This window comes from Maniola hyperantus, chromosome 4, assembly GCF_902806685.2.
Source record: "Maniola hyperantus chromosome 4, iAphHyp1.2, whole genome shotgun sequence".
NCBI lineage: Eukaryota > Metazoa > Arthropoda > Insecta > Lepidoptera > Nymphalidae > Maniola > Maniola hyperantus.
In genome coordinates, this window is record NC_048539.1 from 10,747,572 (window position 1) to 10,769,061 (window position 21,490).

The 21,490-nt window shown below is 37.6% G+C and overlaps 1 protein-coding gene across 5 annotated transcripts in view; it reads left to right on the forward strand.

Moving 5' to 3' along the window:
- Positions 1-21,490, forward strand: part of GABA-B-R1 (gamma-aminobutyric acid type B receptor subunit 1) — a 141,821-nt gene that overhangs the window by 107,870 nt on the left and 12,461 nt on the right. For all 5 annotated transcript variants that reach the window (XR_011236621.1, XR_011236623.1, XR_011236622.1 and 2 more), the window contains exons 6-12: positions 5,601-5,769; positions 6,313-6,428; positions 6,724-6,851; positions 8,618-8,759; positions 13,434-13,584; positions 14,273-14,513; positions 19,860-20,067. Coding sequence is in view for 2 of the 5 variants with exons in the window: in XM_069497974.1 (XP_069354075.1) it covers positions 5,601-5,769; positions 6,313-6,428; positions 6,724-6,851; positions 8,618-8,759; positions 13,434-13,584; positions 14,273-14,513; positions 19,860-20,067 (1,155 nt within the window). In the remaining 3 variants the exon portion in view is untranslated. The remainder of the gene's footprint in view (positions 1-5,600; positions 5,770-6,312; positions 6,429-6,723; positions 6,852-8,617; positions 8,760-13,433; positions 13,585-14,272; positions 14,514-19,859; positions 20,068-21,490) is intronic.

The window sequence follows — 21,490 nt, forward strand, 5'->3', positions numbered from 1 at the left end:
TTTCGCTTCAAACTATGTATGTGTAAAGATCGCAGAAATGCCACACTACGGTTTAACAATTCATAGTTCCGAATTATTCACGAGCACAGAGCTTGTTCCAACTTACAGATGTCACCCGCGCTTTAATATATTTAACCTTTGACTTCGCAATCGCACATAAAATGGAACATCAATAAAACCCAATTTGTGTATTCATGAATCTTGTTCGAGCTAACACTTGTTATCATCGAGTTGGTGAACAAATTGTTCAATATTTTATGCAAGTCCAATGTTTTGCTTGGCCCCGATACAGAAGCTGTCATACTTTCTAGGTATTCAAACCGATTAAGGGATATGCTAGACCGTGCTGGGCCCGAGCCGTGTCTCGTTCGAGGCACGTGCGATTTGCAGACGATCCATAGATTGCAATTTTATATGAAGAAACGTAACACGGACGAGGCTCAGAAGACATGGACACGGCACGGTCTGATGTGACCTCATACAAATTTACAACTGTGTATCCGGACGTGGCACGGCTCGGGCCCAGCACGGTCTAGCATAAATCATCCCTAAATTACACCTGTAAGTTTTAAGTACATTAAATGTACTTATAAGAGCAATCCAACAAATTTACTAAGATAAATTTTATCTTGCTTTTAAATTTGTTGTCAATTAGTCGTCAGTTAATCACGTAAGCTACTTACGTGAGTAAAACTTACATGTTAATCAAGGCCTTAGGCTAATTTAGGCTTTCCTATTTTTCTGGATTTGATCCCAAGCCATTTTATGGTTCTTCTTAATAATCTGGTTCTTCATAAAATAAGTGAAAATCTGTTTTAGAATGTACAGGTAAAGCCCTTTTATATCCCACTTGATAATTGTAATCTTACTTGAAAAGTTGGAAATACTAATTACTTGTTCATGAACATTTTTTTTTTTTGTGATGTAACCACAAATTTACGGTTTTCAAATTTTTCATTAGAAATACATATAGAATTTTTCCTACCAAATTTCATGATTTCATGGTCAACGGGAAGTACCCTCTAGGTTTCTTGACAGACACGACAGACAGACAAACAGTCAACGAAGTGATCCTATAAGATTCCTTTTTTCCATTTGAGGTACGGAACCCTAATAACACGCTTTTTTGGGCAGTCGTTGAAATAATGAATACTCTTGGCATTTCCTTAATAACAACTAGCTGATGCCCGCGACTTCGTCCACGTGGATTTACGTTTTCAAAATCCCGCGGGAACTCTTTGATTTTCCGGGATATAAAGTAGCCTATGTGTTAATCCAGGGTATAATCTATCTTCATTCCAAATTTCAGCCAAATCCGTCCAGTAGTTTTTGCGTGAAGGAGTAACAAACATACACACACACACATACAAACTTTCGTCTTTATAATATTAGTCGGATTAGTCGGATGTTAAGTACTTGTAATTACAAAAGCCAACTTGTCTAAAAGGAAACATTTTGTTGGCTGTCGCGGAGCTTTTTTCTCTCATGCGGACAAAGTGCTGTGACGACTGGCTTACGATAAAATCTTCCAAGGCCTTTTCGTGTCGCTTTATAGCCGGTAATTTTATAAATAGTTTGACTTTATTTGCGGAATAAAATAAATTTAATCTAGACTAATTTATCGAACACGCCAACTAGACTTCAAACGGAAATAGAGTTAAATAATTTAATTGTAGAAAACAAATTAATAAATTAAATATAGCATTAAGAGAGCGTATAGCTATCTGCGTTCTGAATCTAAATATATAAAAGGAAAAGGTGAGTGACTGACTGACTTAATGACTGACTGTCTGACTGATCTATCAACGCACAGCTCAAACTACTGGACGGATCGGGCTGAAAATTGGCATGCAGATAGCTATTAGGACGTAGGCATCCGCTAAGAAAGGATTTTTGAAAATTCAACCCCTAAGGGGGTGAAATAAGGGTTCTAAATTTGTGTAGTCCACGCAGACGAAGTCGCGAGCATAAGCTAGTTTAATCATAATAGTGTTCAATTCAAGAAATCGCAACTGGCTGTTATATACACAAGGCGTATTTGCAGTACAGTACGTGACACCACGTGGTAACGACGCCCGCGTCCTAATCAGAGGTCGGGGGTTCGATCCCGAGTACGCGGCACTATGAAAATTTAAAAAAAGTGTTATTTCTTGTACGATGGTATGGAACCCTTTGCATACGAGTCCGACTCTCACTTGACCGATTTTTTACAGCGTCTTATTCGTAATACGCCGCCATTTGTACGTAATGGGTAGATTTACAGGTAGGTAGATATAAATTCTAGTTCTTTCATAATTTAACGTTGTTTTAACAGTAAAAACTTTTTATTCTTGCTTTCCTTTGTAGATTAAGCTGTATTTTCATTCCAATGCTCATGCCCAGGTGGAGCGAATAGCGATAAATATTACATTAATCTTCAGAAGCGATTCTCGGCTAGCAGCTAGCTTCTCGCATCGAAACACAATAAAATGATAAATTACTTTTTAAAATATATTTTCTTTTGTTTACAACAGCTTTTAAAATTCTGAAAATTATGTGTATCTATTCTTTATTTTAAAAGTACCAGGCGTGTGTCCGATGGGATTTACCATCAGCAAATTCGCGGGAACCATTCGACTTTTCTTATTTTACCCATATCATGGATTTCCAAAAAAACGCTGATACTTATATTATATTGAAACAGAAATCCCAAATTAGACGTTTCTAAATTCAAAAAATGACATAATTCCCATAATATAAACTTTCGTCTCATATTTTTCCCAGAGAGAGTGTAGTGCAGACATATTGTTTGGAATGCCAGGACCAGTGTTATGCTATAAAGTCAATGGCCAGGACAGACAATAAACATAGCATAATAATATTACTAGGTTGGTTTGAACTCAGATTCACGTCTACATTTATTACATCGGATCGCTGTAATATTACTAGCAGCAAAAATGTAATTGAAGCAATATTTTTTGACTAGGAGCTAGAGCGTGCCAGACCTTTCTTTATTTTATAAAAGCTGAAAGTTTCTCTGCGTTTTGTCCCCAACACTGGGTGGAACATTTGTTTGGATGTTTGTTACCCTTAAACTTTAACAATTTATTGAACTTTAAGGGCGTTTGGCAGGGGGTTGCCACGACACTAAGTGTCTGGCAATGCATGACGTGATTTCCAATTCTGTTCCGAAGAAAATGTAAAAAAAATTAGACTTTATACTTTGACGTAAGATTTTGTACACCTTTATTACCTGTTATTTCCCAAAACCACCATGATCCAAACAAACGTTCCTCCCAGTCAGTGGTGGGGACAACACGCAGAAAAACTTTCAGCTATTATAAAATAACGAAGGTCTGGCACGCGCTGGCTCCCTCTCTATTTGGCTTTCGTCCAACAATTGGTATAATCTCGAATTCGGCAGGTTCTCGTCATCCGGTTGACCCGAATATGAGCCTCAGAAACCTCTTCTCGTCGATCGTAAAACTTTATTACGACCTATAAATTCCTTTTTTTTCTGACAAGTTTATTTATAACTTCACCGTCATATTTTATTAAAATCGTCATATTTTAATATTTCACTATTTGTTCGTCTGGAATTAAAAACGATTAGTAGTATTTGAAATAAACGGCCGACAGGCAGGATTCGAGTCCGAGTTTTTGTCACTTGCTTTAACGGTGAAGAAAAAACATCGTGGGGAAACCTGCATGCCCAAAAGTTCTCTATGATTTTCTCATTAATTGGATTGAGTTTTACCAGAACGTTTTCAGTCTTTTGCATCATGATCATCATCATGATGATCAAACTATAGCCGGCTCACTACAGAGCACGGGTCTCCTTTCAGTATGAGAAGGGTTTGGCCATAGTCCACCACGGATTGGCAGACTTCACACACCTTACACACATTATGGAGAACTCTTAGGCATGCAGTTTTTCTCACGATGTTTTCCTTCACCGTTAAAGCAAGTGATATTTAATTTCTTAAAACGCACATAACTCCGAAAAGTTGCCTGGGATCGAACCCCCGACCTCCCGAATAAGAGGTGGACGTCGTAACCACTAGGCTATCGGAATCGATCTGATCCAGGTCATCGGAAATGGTCTTATTTGACAATTAACAACGTCGTTAAGTAACAGATTACAAATAGATTGATTATAAAATTCAAATTGATGCAGCTATTTTAATCAGAATTAGCACTTTATTTTTTATCTTGTTTTGTAAATTTACAGGCTACGAGTTTTTGGTTAAAACAGTGTTGTAATACGAGGTCAAGTACTGAATGAAAACGTGCAAACACTCTGAGTGTTTTTACAAACTGCAGAATTCTTTCCTTTTGCATTAAATAGATTTCTCACTGAAGAGGAAAGTTTTTCACAGCGAGTGGTCTGTCTATTGTGTTTTGGGTAGAAACGTTCGCTATTTAGGTCAGGTTGTTACATTATGAAATAAATGGGGCTTTAAAAGTAGACACCTGATGATAACTTCTCTCTTTGCAATTATTACCTAGATCCATTTGCGTCATAGGCAGATGAAATTACGGTAGGTTTCCGTTTTAAAATTTGAACGTCAATAAAATCAAAATGGGTTGAAGTAATTTATGTCGAAAGCGCCCCTTGTTCTGTGGTTGCAGTTTTAAAAATAATAACCTAATATCAAACATTGAATTGCGTTGTTTAAACATCGTCCATCTCACTCTAGAGTATGTCCCGCCCGTAAACGATGATTGAAATAGCATGCTCACGCTCGACTTGCATGAACCATGGAGAGCACTCTTATGCTGACTGATGCAACCCATTTTGCTCTTTATTGGTGATCAAAGTTTAACGGTAACCGTAACATACCTTTAACCGCCTGTCATATACCTATTTTTATTTTCATACTTCACACGGGTGGCCTTTTGGAATTAATAAGTGAATGTAAATGAAAACGTCCTCTGAAAAATATTTGGTCTGTTATTAAATTTAAAACTTGAATAAATTTTTCAGCTTTCAGTACATTTGAGATTGCTGCTTTCAAACAAACTTTCTGATTTTACAAAGCAGTGAATTTTTTTAAAGTGGGTGACAAAATTGCCGTGCCTTTTGTTACCCTTGTGGTTTTTGTAACAATTACATAAACTTTGGCCTGTGTTTCATCGCCTTTGAATCTTTGAAGATGATGCTAATAACTTACCAAACTATTGTGAAGGATATCAATTACTAGCCGATGCCTGCAACTTCATCCGCGTGGATTGAGGTTCTTCAAAATCCCGTAGTAAATCTTTGATTTTCTGGGATACAAATTAGACTATATGTCAATCCAGGGTATAATCTATCTCCATTCCAAAGAACCAAAACCGTCCAGTGGTTTTTGCATAAAAGAGTAACAAATGCACGCGCACACACACACACACACCCACACACACACACACAAACACACACACACACACACACACCACACACCACACACACACACACACACACACACACACACACATCCACTACCATACACACACACGCACATACACACACACATCAACTAACACACATACGCACACGCACACACACAAATATATATTATTAGCATGCCTTTATAATATTAGCGTGATGTGAAGTGTGATAAATACTTATATTGTCTTAGGTTGGTATGAAGACAACTGGTTCGAAACAAATCTAGAACGAGAAGGCTTGGACTGTACGGCAGAACAAATGCGGGAGGCTGCAGAAGGTCATCTTACCACCGAAGCGCTGATGTGGAATCAAAATGCCAATCAAACAACGATATCCGGGATGACTTCGGAAGACTTTCGGTAGGTGATTTCCAATACCATATTACAATATGTCACCAATATAAAAAACTAGCTTATGCTCGCGACTTCGTCCGCGTGGACTATACAAATTTCAAACCCTTGTTTCGCCCCCTTAGGGGTTAAATAGAAGAGGGAAACGTGTTTGCTGCACCATGTCATGACGAATGAAATGCTTCTGACAACTTTTCCATATTTCCTGTGAGCTTTTGCAAAATAATACTTAATTGGAAGCGGCAGATATTGAAAAAAAAATGGTGAATTGCGAGTCAGACTAGCGCACCGAGGGTTCCGTATTACTTACAGCCGTATTTTTTCGACATTTTGCACGATAAATCAAAAACTGTTATGCATAAAAATATGTTTTAGAATGTGAAAGTAAAGCCCTTTCATAATGATACCCCATTAAGTATAGTTATCTTTCTCAGACAGACAGACAGACAACAAAGTGATCATATAAGGGTTTTCCTTTTGAGGTACGGAACCCTAAAAATGCAACAAATCTAACTCTTATATAAATTGCATAATTGTGTAATTTTGTAACAGATCACGGCTGAACGAAGCACTGCGCGAAGCCGGTTATAACATCGATGGGGAGAGATTTCCGGAGGGGTATCAAGAAGCGCCTCTAGCCTACGACGCTGTGTGGTCCGTTGCTTTAGGTAACTTCCAAACAACAGTCCTTAGACGCCATCTCCACGAACGAAAGAATCGCGGCGATATTCTCGCCGTATGAATGAATGGACACATGGAACCCTGATTAAAAATAAATAAAAACTGAGTTTACGTACTTGATATAAGTAGGTACGTAAACTCAGTTTTTATTTTAAGTAGCACATTTTCTTCGTGATATTTAATTAGTTTATATATTTAAATAGTTAAATTTTCATTTATGGCCCCGCTCTAAGTGCCCCGCAGTGTAGAGACACTGAAAAGTAAATTGATTCATTTTTTCAGCCTTTAACAAAACAATGGAGAAATTGGAGAAGAACGGCTTGAGCTTAAAGAATTTCACGTACACTAATAAGAAAATTGCGGACGACATTTACGAAGCAATAAACTCTACGTCGTTTCTAGGAGTGTCGGTAAGTACCTATCTACTTCTTTTATAGCTAAGGCTTGTACCAGAGTAAACATGGTCTAGTGTTAAAAGCTCGTGGATACCTATCTAGAATTTAAGCCTGAAACATACACAAAGCGTGGCACAACAGAAACGTTACCTAAAAGATTTAAGAGTTTACTCGATTAGAGCATTTTGAATATTAATCAATAAAACTCAATGAAATTTTGTGAAAACCTAGAAACTGATATATATCTAGGGTTTACCAGATTTCTGTAAAAATGTGTAGTTTAAAAGGCTTTACAAGGCAGACATTTGTGTGTAATTCTTTGAGTCTGTAACTTTAAAACTACATATTTTTCTTCCAAACCACAGACATAGATATGAGATTATTTCTAGAACGTGTCTTAAATTTGATTAAGTTTGAACCTACGTTTGTATCGGAGCGCCCCTGGAACTGCAAAGCGCACGTTCGAGCCGTCAGTGGAATCGCGCTAGCGCGTCGTGCTATACATAGTTGCCAGTTGGCCTTGTATTATAAATCGTACCAGCTGCCAGTGAGCGCTGAAAGGAACTTTGAAATACCGGAGATTCCTCTATCACTAAAATTAATCACAACACAAGCTTCGGGTTCGAGAACAATTGGCTTCGAATTGAGCAACCGGATCGATGCGTTACAGACTGCTTTGCAGACCATTCCAGGATGCCATTAGAATCATGCTAATCAAAATTCGAAATACAACACACCGACGTAGATAGAGTTATCTAAGATTAGTTTCCTTGCCTTTAATCAGGATTCATAATAAAATAACAAAAACCTAAATATGGGTTTAATTTATAAGAGAATATGGTTGGATTTCCTTCTAATTCAATCCTCCCTGAGAAACGTTTGCTAATTAGGTACTAGTATTTATTGTTACAATTTTCGAGTTTTCCGAATTCTCTTAATGGCTTTTGACTATTTGCCTACATGTAATTATTTGAGCCAATTTAACAGGAAATTAGTACTAATGTGGGCTCAGCCTTACACCCCAAATTAATGTGGCAATTATACGCATAGTAAGTCTGCACAGTCTTAGATTTTTTTACCGAGCAAGGGGCGAGTTAAGTTACCCTCGTTAACCTAATGACTTGCAGATTATATTTCCATTAGAACTACAGTTTGGGGCGGAATATTGTTTTCGTTTTAATTTTATTATTTTGGGAAAGAGTGCACATTAAATAATTGAGAAACTAAATTAACCCTCCGGTCCCCCCTTAATACCGTTACCACAGTGAAAAAGGATCTAAATGTTTGAAAAATCCTAAAAACTACGCTAAAAGTACTTTATTATTACTACAGTGCAATAGTAGGTAGGTACCTATACGGTTTACCAAAACTTATACTCCATCCAAAGATCTACATTCCGAGTAGGCAAAGCTTATAGGTGCAATTTCATTTTGAAAAGTGAAGAATAATAATAATAATATAGTGACGTAGGCACAGATGAGGGGGAAAAAAAATGTTCCCTGATCTATGGACATGGGGTTTACGCACCTTTTGGCACCTATGAGCGTGCTTCAAAAAAATAGCAGGCCGTTACCAGGGTTCCCCATAGATATAAGTACTTATGTAATGAACATTTTCAAAAATATGTTTTTTTTAAATCGTATTAATGTGAGCCAGTAGTGGTCCATGTCTTAATTTAAATTGTTCCAAACTGCTAGCGTACGTTATCGAATGTTGCTTTCGTCGTCTTATTCTTTACTATCTGTTATCTACATGGTTCAATACACTGGTTATTATAACAGGGTTTGGTAGCGTTCTCCTCTCAAGGAGATCGCATAGCGCTGACACAGATAGAGCAGCTGACGGACAACCATTATGTGAAGTTGGGATACTACGATACACAGGCTGACAACCTTACATGGCTAGACAGGGAGCGATGGGTTGGTAAGTGAAAATGTGTTTTATTCTTTTAGTATAAGGTTTAGATTTCGTCAACTCTATGATATTCAACAATTTTACCTCAATGTTGAACGTATGGATAGTTGAAATGTGGAAGTGTATATTAGGCAACTTCGTTTTACACAATAAATTTAAAAATAAACAAAATATTTGTCATTGTACATTGTACGTGTTTGGATAACCTACAAACATTGTGTGCAATAAAAATGCTGCAATGCTGTTATTGTTCCCGAGTCCCAGCACATACTTACTCGTAGCATCAGGACAATACCTACGTACACTAACAAAATGAAACATAGTAAAAATGTGGGTGCCTAAAGTTCTCTCAAAGCCACCATAGTCCAAACAAACGTTCCCCCAGTGTTGGGGAAAAAAACGCAGAGAAACTTTCAGCTTTTATAAGATAAGGAAGGTCTGGAACGCGCTGGCTCCTAGGCCATTATAGCTATTAAGTTTTATTTGAATTTATTTAGTAAAATTGATTTTAAAAGATCTTGGTTTTATAGACACTAACTTTTTTTTATTAATCACTACTTATCTACACTGGTTTTGTTTTATCATGATTCAAATATGACATTTTCTCAATATTTTATTTGCAAAGGGTCCACCAGCTAATAAAAAGTCTATAAAACCAAGAGCTTTTTCTGGTATTTTTATCCTTAGTTAGGTCATATTTAAAACACACATTTATCATTGAAACCCCAAATTGTAAAAAGCAAATTCATAACTTAACCAAGTTTTGATTCCTACGGTTTAATCAAAGAAATTGCGAAACAAACCGTAAATAAGTTGAAACAATGATAAGTCGTTGGGCGTTTTTAATTCAGTTACAAGTTGGCCTTCCAAGATTGTGTTTTCACCTAAACTGTACGAAATATACGGTGTCGAAGTTCTCTGCAGAATAAATAATTGTGCTCCATTACGCTAAGAAATCGCGTGGATATTAGCCGAATGGGCCCGAGGACTTGATAAAGTTTAGCTTTTCGTTGAATAACAATTTGCAAGGTAAATTATATTTCACTCGCCCGTACAAATACTTTTCTACCTACATTTTTTGCTGTCTTATTAAAAGGGATAGTACCTACCTATTCATTATATTTTATGCTAATAGCTGAGCTTTTGTTTAAAATTGTAGATAGACTTTCTGATAGGCACGCGCACGCGCGGTGCGCGATTCTGACTCGCACTTGGCCGGTTTTTCAGTATTGAATCTATCATCTTCTACTTTGGCGGCTTTTGCACTAACTTCATTTTCAATTTAAATTCAATCATCAACGCAAAATTATATTCTGATAAAATCGAACAGCGAATAATCAAATTGTGTGAATATTGTAGTACAACTAATAATACCAAAATGCTTTTATTATTCATACAACTATAACAAAGCGGAAATATCATTTTCATTATACCAAAACCAAAATATTTACCCAAAACATTAAAGTGAACACCGCGGCTTCGAAATTCGGATGGAAGTTTAATTAAACTAATTGAAAAACCAAATCTACGTGAATTTACACAAAATTAAATCGATAAGTACACATTTTTATACGAACTAAGTATACGTTGTTATTTTTGTTTAACGGCCATAATTAATTTGTCTGACAGACACCCTTAAACTTTTAAACTTGTGTCTGGCAATGCATGAGGCTAACAAAATTTAAAAAATAGACTTTATACTTTGACGTAAGATTTTTTACACTTTTATTACCTGTGATCTCCCAAAGCCACCATGATCTAAACAAACATTCAAACAAACGTTGCTTCCAGCAGTGTTGGGGCCAATACGCAGAGAAACTCTCAGCTTTTATAAAATAACGAAGATCTGGCACGCGCTGACTCTCTGTCTATAAGAGCACTGGATTTTTAATACCTAATCACGGTTATCATACAAATTATCTAAAAAGATGACTACGGGCTGAAGTCCTCTACAAAAACAACTATATTTAAATCAATCTAATAAAAGTAAATTGGTTACTTAATTTGTCAAAAAGAAATCCTGAGCAAGGCATAAGATTTTATTTTCCGTTTAAACTACGGGAATAAGACAGTGTTGAAATAGTCGAAAGAGTAATTGTGTCCCTTCCCACTTTGTTTCTCTAAGAAATTTAAAAGATACTTAGAGAAATACGTAGCTGTAAGGAAATTTTCCGTTCGATTAACATTTTCCAAGATAAATGACTAACAAAATTACCTACTGCTGCTAAAACTTTTATGTAAAAAGTGTTTCAATAAAAATGGGACTTACCTAATGGCCTGGCTTCGAGATTAAATTTTAGGCCAATACACTAGGTATTCAACGTGGAAGCAACACGTCTTGGTCTTCTCTAAAATATTATCTAAATGAAAAAAAAAGCTGAATTCGTGCGACGTATAGTCCGCAACAGGTCGAGATGGCAATCGGGGAAGGAACGCCCCGCACACCCACACAGCCCCTGTGCTAGATCGGTGCGGGCGAGCGCGGGTGACATGCGGGGCGTCCCCCCGCCTCATACCACTATTGCCATCTCGACATGTCGCGTACTATAGGTACCTACTAGTAGATGTGCAATACCTAACTATAGGGAAACGATGCTGCTACGAAAACTCTGGCTCACCAGCGTTTCAGTTACTTACAGTTACATTTGACTACTTACCAAAAATCAAACCAAGTGGATTACATACTTACGAGTAATTATGAAGTCGTATCACCCTTAGATAGTCAGTTAGTTATAAAATGTTAGTCGAAAAGTCAACGAACCCTGACTTTCATCCAGGATTAGAATTTTTTGAGTTGTGTAACTTTAACCACTTGATATGCAACTGGCATAGTAAACAAAAACAAAAATTGTAAAAGCTCTTTTACCTGTTTTACAAATAGTTATTACAATGTTTATAAAAATAGCGAAATGACCCATTTTCTTTCTGGCGCATTAGTTTAACTAAAGTAAGTCTGTTTTTATGGCTTAAGTTTTACGATTATCGGACATAGGGGATTTTTTATGAGCCGTGTGACAGTTACAATGTAACTTACGGGTCCTAATATTCCCCCATTAGGGCAGTTAAGGCGTATTTTAAACTAACGCTACTTCTTTGCCTCTCACTTATATGTCCAGTTTTCGATCATAACATTTTATTAGGGATCCTATAGCGCTTATTTACAACTGAATTGTTATCGTTTCCTTAAAGAGATCACAAGACTCGTAAGACGCACAAGCACCGTTAGAGTGATCACGCACTCATCCGATCCGAATCCATGAAAATACGGATATGAAAAATATCTGCGTCATAATTGATGTCACTACCATACAAATAGTTCTATGACTACTTCGGAACGTATTTTCACGGACTTGGTTCCGATGAGTGCGTAACCGCCCTTAAAGCCCAAAACGTTTCAATATAAATATATAGAAAACTTTATTGCTCACAAAACAATATAATATCCTTCCGACCGAACTTCGGCCATAGCGGCCAATCTCCATAGATATTAGCCATCTGCGCGGAAGATATTGTATTATTATAGTGCACAAGACGTGTGTGTGAAAACACAGGCGCACTCACCATTCACTCATTCTCATAGCCCGATGGGACAGAAATCCGACACAACCGGAGAGAGATCAGGCGCAGGCTTAATATGCTAGACGAGGCACGGGGGTGGAACACCGCCAACTTTCAAACTTAGGGTAATGAGAATTTATTTAGGCGCATTTACAAAATGGAATTTTCAGTAGGTATTGAAATTAAAATTTATAAAAGACCTTAATCCACACGAATGAAGTTGTGCGTCTTGGGCATCATCTAGTAATAATTTTATCCCATCAAAAACATAAATGTGAAAAAAGAGCTCAAGGAATTGAGAGATTGTAAGCTTCGCCGATAAAAGCATTGATATCTAGATGGGTGCCAAGTTCTATAAAAGTTCTTTTATATCATTCCTATAAGAATGTATCAGGAACTTTGACTGCTTTAAAATCTTTTTAATGTTCTATGTACTCAACATAAAACTTGGCAAGTTTTAATAGTCAGTAAATCACATTTATACCTACATGTCGTTGTCAATTTATGTGGTAAAAAAATCAAAACTTGCCGAATGTATTCTTGAGCTTGTACTTACTAATTATTATTTTTTGTACTTTACAAAACATAAGCCAAAAAAATATAATACCTACCTCAAGAAGTTTATTCCTAGCACGTCGCGTACCAACCTTAATCTCCCACAGGATAACAAAGACCTTCGCGCCCGTTCGGTAAAACTCCACAAAGTTTATATCACACGTTGCAGCATGTACATTGTACGTGTTGGCTAACGTAGAGATTTTTTTCTAAGATTACACAAGGTTATTTGTGTCTTACAATGAGAACGACTTATACGATTTTATTACAGGCTAAATACCTAAAATCACTACTCATATTATAAATGCGAAAGTGTGTTTGTTTGTTGGTTTATTGATTGGCTGGTTTGAAGGACAAACCAATAAACAAATACACTTTCGTATTTATAATATGGGCAGGGAGTTTTTTGATGAGCAGCTAACGTTTTGCAATGTATTGTGTACTTACATAAGAAATTCAAACCTCAAACCTAAATCAGTATTCAAACTTTAGGGTTGCAGGGTTTCTTATTTTATAGTGCGAATGTTTTAAATAAAATAGAGCCAGTCGTAAATATCAAATGTGTTACAGGTGGCAAGGTACCGCCGGATCGCACGGTGGTCGTAAACGAGCTGCGTACCGTATCGCTGTCTCTGTTCGCCTGCATGACAGCGCTCTGCATCGCTGGGATTTTGGCCGCCATAGCTTTAATTGTCTTCAATATCCTACATAGGCATAGAAGGTAAGTCGATATAGCCATAGGCTTAAGCTACTCTTACACATACTACATAGCAAGGGACAAATCTAACGGAAAATCGTGAGCCCAAAAAACGCGCGCTCAAATGTGTCGATTGGAAAGTTGCAGGCGAAAGTCATGTCTTTGCGGAAAAAACCATCCGCGCGTTTTTACGCACATACTCGACAGTGACCAGTTGATAAAAAATTGTGGCAAACTAATGCTTAGATGTTTAAGCATTAGTTTGCCACAAACTTTGCTCTTTTGGCTAAAGTCAAAACGACTTAGATTTATGTTGTGACGGGTGCTCTTAAGAGAGATGAGTCTTCAATGTCTTAAAACTCTATTTTAAATACCATAATTTTTTTACTCTCCGAGCGGGTCTTCGTGGAGGGACCCTTAGGGGCCTTAGGTGTATCTATACATAATATCATACACCCACACGTGTCGTACTATGCTGTAGAAACGCAAAACTACCGTGTTTGCTTGTATCAATCAAACTCAAAACCATTACTGATGACATCTCATTACGTATTTTGATCTTTACGCCGCCTTAGGTACTTACATATCAACTAAATGCGAAACTAACATATTTTTATTTGTGAATGGTTTGTGAGTAAGTAATATAGAGTTATTTAATAAGGCATAAAACCACAAGTTTTTGACACATTAAGTACATTTAATTTTCCAACAGAGTCATCCAATGGTCACATCCAGCTTGCAACACGGTCATGCTCTGTGGTTGTTGCATCTGCTTCGGTGCCGCCATTGCTCTCGGCGTGGACGGAAGATGGGTTCTTCCAGAACACTTTGCAGGACTCTGCGCTGCTCGGGCTTGGCTATTAGCGACTGGGTTCTCCATGGCCTATGGAGCCATGTTCACAAAAGTGTGGCGCGTGCATCGACACACTACTAAACCTAAAGTGGACACAAAGGTTAGTACATAATAGGGCTCATGAAAGGGCCGATTCTCTTTTACACAATCTCTTAACTAAACTAATTTAATAGGTCTAAATCTAGTGCTATCCTTTTCCGCAAGCAACATTATAAAAGGGATATATAGGCAATAGATTTAGACATGCATTTTTAGTTTAGTTTAGAGATTGTGTACAACGGAATTAGCCAGAATATGGTAATCTAAACGTAAATTACCCTTAAATAACTAGGTATACCTACTATCATCTGTTAACAACAGTTTATTTCAAACGTTCTCCTGACTGCTAGGATTATAAAAAAACAACAAAAGTACTAAGTTTAATCGAAATTGGTAGAAAAAAATCAATTATATATAACTAGCTGATGCCCGTGACTTCGTACGTGTGGAATTAGATTTTTAATAATCCCGTAGGATCACTTTGATTTCCCGAGATAAAAAGTAGCCTATGTCACTCTCCAGGTCTTTAACTAAGTATACCCATGCAAAAAATCACGTTGATTCGTTGCTCTGCTGTGACGTGATTGAAGGACAAACCAATAAACCAACAAAGAAACACACTTTCACATTTATAATATGGGTACTTATTCAATGGTTTTGACGTTAATACAAGGGGGACAAAGGTAACAAGCCCCGGAACAAATAAATACTTACTCTCTACAACGCAAACGGCTAGAGGCAACTTTTGTTCTGCTTTTAATCTATAGCAGGGACTTGGATAGAGATGGTTCATTTCGCAGACAGCATGTGAAAAATCACGTGAAAAGATTTTCATATTATGTGACTCGTGGTACCTTAGTTGAAGTAACCTGTGAAAAATTATGAAGCAAGGTCTCAAAAAAGTTTGAAATCTTACATTTATTTCAGTTTTATTATTTAAATATGAAGCAAAAGAGTACGTGAACGAGGATACTTGCATCGCTGCCTGTTAGAATTGTAAAACGTCTAGTTAAATGAATGTATCAAAGTTTTCTACGTTTCACAAAAAAGTAAATCACAAATTCACTTTTAGTGAAAAACCACCTGTGTTATAGCAGCGCTATTGGTCGTAATCATATTTCCTAGTTAATTAAGTGCGAAAATTGAAAAATCACTTTCCGTGAAAATCGCCTGTGAAATCACTAACGAAAAATAATTTAACTAAATGAAAATAATTTAAAAGTAGCAATAATGCCCATTTCTAGACTAGGAAGTGGAACACGAGCACAGAATTCAGTTTCCTGTTGTTTTATTTAGGCACTGTGAGCCGTGTTTTATTAGGATTGCAGTTTGTGCGTAGGTAGGTAGGTACTAGGTATATCTATTATGAACAAACACATAATGGTCTTCGCTCACTAGAAGAACTCACTACACTGTGAAACCAAAAAGGAAACATTATTTTTGCGTCAATATGGACTAATTACAACCATTAAATTAAGACAGGTACCGATACAGGTTGCGACAGCCCATATTATCAGTGGATTGCACATGATTATGCAAACTTAATTCGAGTCAGTAACTGGATGCTTTCGGAGAGCTGTCCATTCCAGACATAGCAAAATACCATCTCGATTGAAATTACAACAAATGAAAAACCGCATTCAAATCTGGCGCCACGAGATACACAGAACAGACTACCTTCTTTTTGCGTTGGGGTCAAAAATTATACACATCAGTCATCAGCCTGTGACATAATACATTACACATTAGAATAATAAGCAGACCCTAGTCAGATTTTTTTAAAGAATAACCATATTACCAATACGTGCCTCGACTAATATTCCCCTTTCCTCTCCAACTAAGCGTAAAGGCTTGTGCTAGGAGTAGGTACAGCAATAGTGCAATGGGTGAGGTTTGAACCGCCCGCCCTCTGGATTTCAGTTCGTTAGTTGAGCTACTGAACGACCGTTGAGCTATTTAGACTTAAATTAGAAATGCCAAGAGCATGCTAGCACGGAATACTTAATAGTACCCAGGCCGAAGAATGTGGCGTAAGTAATAACGGTCAGTAGAATATTCTGAAAACTATTTATTGGCTTTCTACGTACCTGCCCTTTTGTTCAACGAAAGAAGATAAGTATAGGCCGCGACAGGTCGAGTTGGCAATCGGGGTATGAGGCGGGGGGACGCCACGCACACCCGCACATCACCTGCGGTCGTCCGTACCGGGTTAGCGCGGGGGCTGTGCGGGTATGCGGGGCGTTACATACCCGATTGCCATCTCGACCTGTGGGTACTATAGGTATAAGCGGCATTTCGAACGTGAATTGCCCAATTTTACTCAGTCAGCCGCATCGCAAGCAAACAATGCGGCCTAACATGCTGCATGGTAGGCAGAGAGATATCATTACACTAGAGCGTCCAATGTTCAACAAAATGGCCTCAACCCGGGTTTACACAGCAGCAGTTATCTGCTGCTGTGTAAACCCGGCCTAGGCTATCATGTCAAGGATTCTATTGTCGTTGGGCTACAACAGCATTTAATAAACGTGTAAATGTAAATAACGTAATATTATCCAGTTAGCCAAAATACCAGCAAACAATGTGGCAATATATTATGAGTTTTCCGCATAGCTACAATAATAATTAGAATAGAGCGCTAATTTAATCTAAGCGTATCAAATGATAGGTTATCATATTCTGTGTTTGGCTCTCATTAATTACCAACCAACCAAATGGACTAACAGCCAGCGCGTGCCAGACCTTCGTTATTTTATAAAAGCTGAAAGTTTCTCTGTGTATTGCCCCCCAACACAGGCAGGAAAGATCTGCGACTACGAAGTTAGGATCATGGTGGCTTTGGGAGATGACAGGTGGTGGTGGATGACAAAGGTGTATACAATTACTCCCCACTATCGTCAAAGTATAAAGTGTAGGTAAGTGGAAAGCTCGCTGGGAAAACTCTCTTAACGTTAAGGTAGCGTAGTACGCTCGACCGAAATTGATGACGCACGTGGGTAACCTGTTTGCTTTTCACCTGACATTGTATGAGAAAGGTGAGAGGTACGACGATTTTCACCGAAATCAAGCGCGCTAAACGGGTTTAGGAAAAGTGTTTTTGAGAAAAAAAACCTAAATGTATGTTTGCAAATTAAAGAAATTTCAACTAATTAATAAATAAACTATGTTTAATGTAAAATTGTTTAAGAATTTTCACAATCCTAAGCTTATTTATTTACGCCCAAAGTTGTCATAAATTTACTGTTAAAATACGAATAATATTTCGAAGCTCTTAACTTTAAAATCAATATTTTTTTCAATATTTTATATATCAATATACACCTACATAATAACGTGACAAATCTAAATAATACTTAGTTTTGAGCGTACAATATCAAATAATCTAGTAATTACCCTCCTACATTTGTATGAATAAAGCATACTTAATTAAAAAAATGTCCGTGAGGTTATAATAAGGTATAGGATAATTTAACGATCCATACCTCTATATACTCACACGTACGTACTTACTAAGTACATTTTCAGCACTAAAGTTACCTACTTGGCAGTGAAGAGGCCATTTACGATCCCATACAGTGAAGAGGCATGTAAAGAGCTGACACAAAGGTAACAAGCGCCCCGGAACAAATAAATTATCTCCACAATGCCAAAGGCAACTTGTTTTATTCTGCGCTAATCCTTCAATACAAAAATAAAATCCGGTCAAGTGCGAGTCTGACTACTCGCACACGAAGGGTTTCGTAACATCACACTTTGATTTTATTTTAATTTGCATGGCAGCCATTTTGAATTTTTTACAAATTTTGTTGTTTTAGCAGCAATATAAATATACACTATCTGAAAATTTCAATTCTCTACCTATTAGGTACGTTTCATGAGACAACAGGAAACATACAAACATATGTTAGGTATTATCTGCACAAATACATTAGGTTTCTTAACTGATAACCCTCCCATAGTCGGCTAATTTATTACCTATATTACAGCACACACTTACAAATAGGTCAGCCTGTAATATGAAATACAAATATATATTTTATGAAAATATTTAAAAGCAAGCTATAAAGATCAATACTAATTCCCTTCACTACCAGGAGCCGTGTCCCCCGAGTCGCTCATTAAAATCGCTGGACCGAAAAGCCATTCTTCTCAAAGCTAATAAACAACGTTTTATATAAAAGATAAAGCGGTAACGACTATAAAGGCAAAGTTAATGTTACGCACGTTGTAATTTACATTTTGCCAAACTGGTACAGTTCATTTCATCGGGAGGTCGGTACATTAGGGAACCTTGATGATAGGAAAACTCTAAACCAACTGTTGGTTTTTATACTAATTTGAATTTGTAAACAAAATTGTACAGACGTGATATTTATAAATTACAAAGGGCTTAGGATTAATAACGGCCAGCCTCCAATAGTAGAGAGACCTAAAGCTAGAATGCAAAGAAAAAAAGACCATCACAAAAAATCTTAAATTTCTTCCAAACTATACCTCTCCTAAGCTCGATAAATTAAGGCATACCATTTTAAAGCCACAAACGCGCAAATTCATCTGCGTGGACTAAGATTTTTTAAATCATAATAACATTATGATCTTTTAATTTTACGAGATAAAAAGTAGTTAGACTAGTTCACTGCCTGCGTGGTGGTCTACCTGCTGGCGAGAGTCCTCTCCATAAATGTAAACCAAAAAAATATAAAAAAATGCCTAACCATGGAAAACAGGCAAAATCAAAGCTTGTTGAGATAAAACGAAAGCAGTTCTTCCATTGGTGAACCCCTCGTCAAGTAAGCTACGTAATTGCGTTTTATTCTCGCTTTTGTTTACCTTAACTCTAGATAAGAAGTATTTAGGTACATTTTCTTGTACTTATTTGTTAACGGAGTAAAGGTAACAAGGAAAACCCCAATTCCCGGAGGCAAGATCGGATTATGTGGTGATTTTAGCTACTGAATCCCCTTCAGTGATCACCGCGATTACCTAGTTGTTAAGACGTCAGCCTCTTTTCGTGAGGTCGGGGGTTCGATTCCGGGCATGTTTCTCTGAATTTTCAGAGTTAAGTATGTGCATTTTAAGCAATTAGATATCACTTGCTTTAACGTGGAAGCAAATAAAGCAACGTAAAGGCAAGCCTAAGAGTTCTGTATTATAATATTCTCAAAGGCTGCCAAACCGCATTTGGTCAGCGTGGCGGACTATGCCCTCAACCTTTGTCATTTTGAGAGGAGACTCGTTCTCAGTAGTGAGCCGGCGACATGTTGATTACGATAGTCAGCCTTATAGTATTAGGAGGCCATGAAATCTCTTAAGAATGCACCGGCGCATACCCGTTGGGCTTGGAAATCGTCCCCAATTTCATCGAGTCCTATATGGGAGTCCTAATTTGTATATGATTTTTGTTTAGAAACGTATGCACGGTTGGAAGCTGTACACGATGGTGGGAGGACTGCTAGCAGTAGACGTGGCTTTGTTGACCGCGTGGCAGATACGGGACCCGCTGCAGCGCCGTGTGGAAATATTCCCTTTGGAAGCGCCGCGACATCACGACGATGATGTCCACATACGTCCAGAATTGGAACACTGCGAGAGCGATCACAATACCGTTTGGCTCGGTAAGTAACACATACAATATTTTGTCACTAGCACTTAAGTGCCCCGTGGCCTAAGTGGCCAAAGGAGCTCCGGGTGTGACACCCAGTAGAGACGCAGATTGAATCCTACTCGTTCCACCACGACAGTTAACTGAAGATTTCCGGGAAACTGAAAACCCTAATTTTATGTGTAGGTAACATGCCAGTATGACTTGTACAATACGCGGCAGAAAATATTGTATATCGAACTTTAGAAAAAGAGCATTGTGTCTGTCATTGAGACCGACAAACGTCACATAGTGATAAGGTCGTTAGTGTATCCTGTGTTCTCTCTATAATTTTGTTAACAATAAAGTTGATTATTATTATTATTAGGTATTATAGGAATGTGTAACAGAGACAACGCTCTACGTAGCTGAAACCTCTTTCTAAAGGTTCAATATTTCCTGTCGGCTACTGTATCTCATTTTGGAATGTTATCAAAATGTAGATTAATAAAGAGAAATCTATACCAAAAAGAAAGAAAAAACTCGGCCAAATGCGAGTCGGACTCGCGAACGAAGGGTTCTGTACCATTATCTACTTATAAAAGATGTAAAAAGAAAAGGTGACCTGACTGACTGACTGACTGACTGATCTATCGACGCACAGCTTAAACTACTGAACGGATCGGGCTGAAATTTGGCATGCAGATAGATATTATGATGTAGACATCCGCTAAGAAAGGATTTTTGAAAATTCAACCCCTAAAGGGCTGACGGACGCGTCCACACGGACGAACAACGTTTGTTGTATGGGAGCCCCCCTAAATACTTATTTTATTCTGTTTTTAATATTTGTTGTTATAACGGCAACAGAAATACATCATCTCTGAAAATTTCAACTGTCTAACTATCACGGTTCATGAGACACAGTCTGGTAACAGACGGACGAACAGCGGAGTCTTAGTAATAGGGTCCCGTTTTATCCTTTGGGGACGGAACCCTAACAAAACGAAAAAATATTTATGAGTATTTCTTGTTAGATCAATTTAGAGTGTAGCATGTCTGAGTGCGCAGATTCCGTTGTGAAGCTTATCCTAAAAAGGTAAATTCCGTCCAACAAAAAATGTGCAATATGAAACGTGACAATACGAGGGTTGACATCTTTTTCAATCAAAGCCGCGTCCGTTATCGTTAAAAACAGGAAACCCTTCTGGTATTTTTTATCAAAGTAGACCCGGCGCTTGTATGTCTGACTAATAACTACTCGAAAGTATAGCACAAGGTATGTAATCAGTACCCATATTATAAATGTGAAAGTGTGTTTGTCTGTTGGGCTGTTGGTTTGTCCTTCAATCATATCGCAACGGAGCAACGGATCAACGTGATTTTCTGCATGAGTATAGTTAAAGATCTGGAAAGCGACATAGGCTACTTTTAATCCCGGAAAATCAAAGAGTTCC